The sequence below is a fragment of the Lindgomyces ingoldianus genome (assembly GCF_010093535.1).
Source record: "Lindgomyces ingoldianus strain ATCC 200398 unplaced genomic scaffold BDR25scaffold_19, whole genome shotgun sequence".
Lineage (NCBI taxonomy): Eukaryota > Fungi > Ascomycota > Dothideomycetes > Pleosporales > Lindgomycetaceae > Lindgomyces > Lindgomyces ingoldianus.
Window position 1 is genome coordinate 914,747 of NW_022985180.1, and position 6,574 is coordinate 921,320.

Consider the following 6,574-nt stretch of genomic DNA (forward strand, 5'->3'; position numbering starts at 1 on the left):
TTAAGCAGCTTCTTAACTTTAAAGACATGTAAACAAGCTTCTAAGGGGAGAAATTATTAATTATTAATAGTAAGGACATCTTTATACTGCTTAGGAACAAGAGGGCTATCTACTAGCAGGGACACCCCCCTATGCTATAGAGTTTAAGCAGGGATTTAGTACATAAGATGCGCAGAAACACAGAACGCCTAAACTATAAAGAGATTAACAAGCTTACCTAAGAGCTCCTTAGCGCGCTAGCAACGCGCCAGGAGCCCAGGGGACACGTCACCCTGCTCCTCCTCCCCCTCCTCCTCCTCCACCTCCTCTTCCTCTTCCTCTTCCTCCTCCTCCTCCTCCTCCTCTCCCTCCTCCTCCTCCACCACATCCTCTTTAAGCAGAGCTTAAAGAACCAGCTAAAGCTAGAACGCAGCCTATAGCCTGTTAGTCTAATCTAAGGTATGACACACAATCTCTGCAGAGAAGCTTACCCGCTTGTCCTCCGCAACAAGCGCTGCAACAAAGCGCTGTGCATAGACAACAGCAACAGGGGGACTGCAAATAGGTTAAAAGCTAGATCACCCCACACACTGCTACAAGGCTTACAGGGGCAGGCAGCTGTGCCCAGAGGAACAGCGCCAACAGCGCGAACCGCTAGAGGCGGAATTATGGCACTCCCTACTGGAGCGCCCCGCGAGCGCACTCTTTATGCAGCCCAGACAGGACTGCGCGCGGAGCGCACCAGGGGGAGGCCGGCGGGGGGTGGTGGGCGCAGGGCGACGGGGGGTGGTGGGCGCGGGCTTGCGGGTACGCGCAGGCCGGCGGGGGGTTGTGGGCGCAGCGCGGCGGGGGGTAGTAGGCGCGGGCTTGCGGGCAGCGCGGCCCCGCAGAGCGGCGGCACGCGATTAGGCGGCTCTTTTAGCTTTATTAAGCTACAGATGCACGTTAGCAGAGATTGCAGACAGGTTTAAAGTTGTTCTTAAAGCTTAAAAGCATTAACTTACACGCAGCATGTTAGTTAGATCTAAAGAACAGGAGCTTAAGAAGCAGGAGAATTTATTTACCTCTGTTGCAGCAATCACAGCACGCACGTGACCTACGCTGCCTAGGGAAACAAGCATTGCGCTGCCTAGGGCAACAAGCACAAACACAGGGTAAACGCACAACGCAGCTCCAACAAGCCAAGTAGACGCTCAACGCAGGTGAGCTGCTGCGCAGCTCACCTGGGGGGTGTGTCGCGTATACTGAGAGCCTTGGCTGGGGCTCAGAGCCTGGGACTAGGGCTCGGAGCCTGGGACTGGGGGCTCAGAGCCTGGGACGCAGCTCGGGATCTGGAGATATTATGTTCCGAAGCTCGGTGTATATAAGGAGAGCCTTCAGCTCTCTTAGATAGCAGAGTCACTTCATCCGATCTTCTGAACAGCTACTGCCAGGCTATTTTATCCTCCACAAAAGGAAATAACTAAATAAATTATATAACTAAAATAAACTAAATAAATAAAATAAACTAAATAAATAAAATAAACTAAATAGTTTTTATTTATAGTTTTACTATATATAACTACTAGTAGTACTATTATAACTAGAGATGCTAGTAGTACTTTTATTTTCTAACTCTTCTAACTCTTTTTTATCTTCTAGATTTATTATTTGTTTTTGTTTTCCTTTAGAACTACTAGGTAAAGTATAATTATAATAAAGTTGCTTTTTACTATAAGAATAGAAATAGCAATTATAAAAATATCTACTTACTAAATATAGTATAAAATATATATCTTTTTAACATTAATTTTTTTACTTAAACTAAAATTATTAGCAGAGCTTGCTCTGCTTATTATATTCGGGTTTGCAGAATAAAAAGTTGAGCAGAATCTTCTCTTTTAGACGCGCTAGTTAGTTAGAATTTCTTTAGATAAACCCTAGTAACGCTATTTCTCTGTTACCTTATGTATTTCTTACATTCTTTTTTAAAAAAATATATACCTAGTATAGGTGCACCTTTCTGTTAATTTGCATGCAGTTTGCTCTAGCATGCGTTGTGTAAAACATGTTTAAATTATAGTTAGTTGCGTCTGTTCCACCTCTCTAGCCACATCGGTGTGTCGGGGATTGGCATCAGCCACATTGGTGTGTTGGGGATTGGCATCAGCCGCATCGGTGTGTCGGGGATTGGCATCAGCCGCATCGGTGTGTCGGGGATTGGCATCAGCCGCATTGGTGTGTTGGGGATTGGCAGTTGCTCACACACCTGAGTTGCTTACTTTTGCTAAGACTACACCACAATAAACTTTATTATAGCCTATAACAACCTGCTCTAGCACTATAGAGTAGAGTACAGCTTAGAATATTATTTAGATATTACTTCTACTTCTTGCTTACACGTTTGCGCGTTATGCCTAGTCTAATTGCACTGTCTGCAGCGCCTTGTTACAGCCAACAGACAGACCGTAATGACCCAATTAGCTGTCCCTCACAGCCCCAGCGACGTCGGATGGAAGGCACTTAACTCCACGTTAGACGAATCACGTGACAGGACGGATGAGGAATGGCTTCAGCTTTTAGACAAAAGCCTAGCAGAGTGCATCATCTAATAGAATCTGCAGGCTTGCAGGTTTGCAGGCTGTGCAGGCCACCCAAGCATGCAAGCATGCAAACATGCAAAGCATGCAAACCCTATGTATATAGTCTTGATCATGACTATAGTTAGGAGGTTGTAATTACTATTTAGTCTTTACCTACTTAATAGACTAAGAGGCATTAAAACCTTTATAATAAGGACAGTGCCGCCTTGTATATCTTGCACTATATATACCTCTATTCCTACCCATCTAGGTCAGGTTTGCCAGCTCCCTATACAGCTGCTGGGCTAAACCACAACCCGCCTACCTAAAACTGCTCTACCCACACTCTGCTTAACAGACTATACACCTAATCTAGCTAAGTCTTTACTCTTTCTTACTAACACACTTATAGGCTGTAGTGCTTCTAAAAATACTATTTTAACAGAGTAAGAATTATAACAGTAATTACTACTACCTACAAAGTATAGCATCTTACACCCCACACCCTAACTTTAGAATGACGGGCGCCTCCGCAGCAGGCACAAACAACACCCTGTTACAGACAGAGGAAGCCTAAAACTAGTAAATATTGTACCTTTAATAAGAGCTTAAAAACTTAAAAGCACAACTCTTTTTATATGCGCAAGCACTAGCTACCTAGCAACTCTAAAACCTACACTTAGAACTAGCAAACTTTAAAAACACTACACTTAATAAAACTAGCATTAAATTAAAAAAATTACTACGCCTTATACTTTTAACACCTTTTAATAGTACACTTAAGAACCTTAAACCCTTTTTTACAAGATGCTACCTCTATATATAATATAATAAAGGGGCATTCTAAACAGACAAAGAAATAATCGCCTAGATAGGCCTACACTTAAAGGGATCCCTAGCTATATAGTTCTAACCCCACACAAATAGTTAGATAAAGCATAAGATAACTAGAGATCCTATTTCTTTAAAAACTTAAGAAGTCTTCTAGAACCTAGATACCTTTAAAAAAGCACTAACTACTATCTATAAGGTTATTAACTAGAAAGAAAAAGCAGTAAATAAAATAAACACTTTATAATAAAAAAAGAAATAGTCTAGTAATACACAGCCTACTTTTATAAATAATTAGCTATTAGCAGATAAACTAACTAAGAAGTAATAGGACATATGTTTTATAATAGACTTACTAATATAATAAAAAATAAGTTTATGCACATAAGAAAACTAACTACATTTAAGAAATATATTAAGAAAGCATTAACTTATAATAAACAACACTAAGAAGGTCTAAATAAAAGACACCCTAGCATAACTATCTAGAAATTAGAACTATTTTTATAAAAAAAAGAACTCTTAGTTTAACAGCAAACTAATAGACCTTAGTTATGCTAAACATATACATAGTACTTTTAAGAAAAAGAGCTAATTCCTCTAGAGTAAAAAGCTGCCTCTAAATAAAAAATAGTAAAAGTAGCTTAAAAATAAAGCCTACCTTAACTATAAAAAAGTAGAACACTACTGTTAAGAGTGCCTAGACTCTAGAAAACTAGAGAATAAAGATAAAAGATTAGCTATAAAAGCTATGTACGCTGAAACTAGCCTAACAGCGGATAAGCTACGTGATAGGCTGGATAAATAACTCTGCTAGAGATGTAGAGCTAACTATAAATTACCTAATTATTAGGTAGACTATTAGGATGTTAAAGTCTAATAAAAAGACAGTATCTTTAGGGCTATTAAACAGGCTGCAATTTTTAAAGGATAGTAGAACCTAACATAAATAAATAATTATATTAAAAATGTAAGAAAAAAAAAGAAATAATATTTTACTTAACAAAAGAAAATAAAAGTCCTAGTAAAGGAACTTAAATAACAGTTTAAACAAAGAAACTGCTAGAAATGTAGAGAACTCTATAGCTACAACTTTTGCTAGATAGGACTTTATAAGGTAGCCCTAGATAATAACTATAACATGTACAAAGTTATAAGAAGGATTGCTATAGTCTACTATAACGTATTAAATAAAGAAAAGTAACAAAAGTTCTTCTAAAAAATATAGGCAAAAAGGCAAGGCCTAAACTAGCACTAAATGTCTCTTTAAGTCCTAGCGCTATTATAAGAATAAGTATACACTTTACCCCTAGCTCTAGCTGTAACTAGAAAGGAACTAGAAGAACAACAAAATTATAAATACTACATTTTATGCAGCAGCAGACAACATACTAACTTTTAATGTAAGTATAAGAATTATCTACTATAGATAATCTAGACAAAGGAATATCTCTAATAGGCATAAATACAGCCTATACTAATTTAAACTAACCTAAAACAATGCTTATACACTTAGTACTTATGCATAAATAAGTACTGTGTATAACACTAGCTAATTAAACACTAAGCAGGATAGTAGCTAATTAGTGCATAAGAAAGTAAGAAATTTACTAACACTCTTATAAAGACAGCTACAGCATGTAAAATGCTAAACTGTTTACACTGCAGCACTAGACCTACCTATAAATAAAAACCCTAGACTAAATGCAAAAACACCTTAGACTACGCTTTTTACTACTTTTAGTAGAAAGCTACTTAACAAAACAACTAACTTCTCTACTACTATAAAATAAAAAACATTAATTACCTAGTAGAGAAATGCATAATTAAAGAATATTAAAAATTTAAAATCTAAGCAACCTAAGCATAGGACTAGATACACAATATTCTATGCCCTAAAAAAAAGACACAGAGGAAGACTATATGTTAGGTATTAAATAAAAAGACTTTAGCCTAAAATATAAAAAAAATCTATTACAACATAAAAGCCTTAGTAGCAGTAAAGTAAGGCTTAAGTAAAAGCCTAATAGCTAACTACACACTTAAATTCTCTAAAAGAATAGTATGTAAAGGCCTTACACTAATTAATAGTAGATGCATGTTTATAGTAATTAACTCTAACTAGGTTAAAAATTACAAGATACTATGCAGAATAAAAAAAAACCCTTCTAAGTATCCCTAGCTAATACATTACTTATTAAATATAGCAGAGGAAAAATTTAACTAGAAACTAAAGAAGTAACCCTAAAGACTAAAACTATAATAAATTAAATATTACTAAGCATACTACTACTCAGGGTTGCCGTTTACTATAGTAATAGTAATTACTATTACTATAGTAATTACTATGCAACCTTTTAGCTCTAGTAATAGTAATTACTATTACTATAGTAATTACTATAGTAATCTAGTAATTACTATTTACTAAAAATAGTATAAAAGTATAACATAAGTCTTAATTAGCTATTTAAAATTTATAGCACTTTTAACTTTATTTTTCTTATTTTACTTAGACTACTATATTTAGACAAACTAAGTAAACTAAGTAAAATAATTTAACTAAATAAACTAATCTAACTAAATAATTTAAATCATCTAAATAAAGTAAATAACTTAAGTAAACTAAGTAACTTAAATAACTTAAATAAACTAAATAACTTAAATATAAAAAATAACTAAAGTAAAAGAAATAACTAAAATAAAGGAAATAACTAAATAAATTATATAACTAAAATAAATAAAATAAATAAAATAAACTAAATAGTTTTTATTTATAGCTTTACTATATATAACTACAAGTAGTACTATTATAACTAGAGACGCTAGTAGTACTTTTATTTTCTAACTCTTTTAACTCTTCTTTATCTTCTAGATTTATTATTTGTTTTTGTTTTCCTTTAGAACTACTAGGTAAAGTATAAATATAAAAAAGTTGCTTTTTACTATAAGAATAGAAATAGCTATTATAAAAATATCTACTTACTAAATATAGTATAAAATATATATCTTTTTAACATTAATTTTTTTACTAAAACTAAAATTATAATATAATATAAATAAAGTTAGTAATATTAATAAGTAGAATAACTTTAGTAAAGTAAATATATATGTTAAATAGTATTATATAGCGTTATTATATATTATTATTATATATATTATAGTTGCTTAAATTATAGTAATTACTTGTTAATTTTTTTTTTCAG

At 34.3% G+C, this 6,574-nt stretch overlaps 1 protein-coding gene across 1 annotated transcript; it reads right to left on the reverse strand.

Moving 5' to 3' along the window:
* Positions 1–236: 236 nt before the first annotated feature.
* BDR25DRAFT_356149 (uncharacterized protein) lies at positions 237–2,194 on the reverse strand (the record flags this gene model as incomplete). The annotated part of the gene is made up of 8 exons (XM_033695582.1): positions 237–353; positions 450–506; positions 569–660; positions 706–901; positions 1,062–1,171; positions 1,203–1,270; positions 1,299–1,394; positions 2,061–2,194. 8 exons carry the CDS (start codon positions 2,192–2,194, stop codon positions 237–239), a joined length of 870 nt encoding a protein of 289 aa, XP_033546725.1.
* Positions 2,195–6,574: the final 4,380 nt, after the last annotated feature.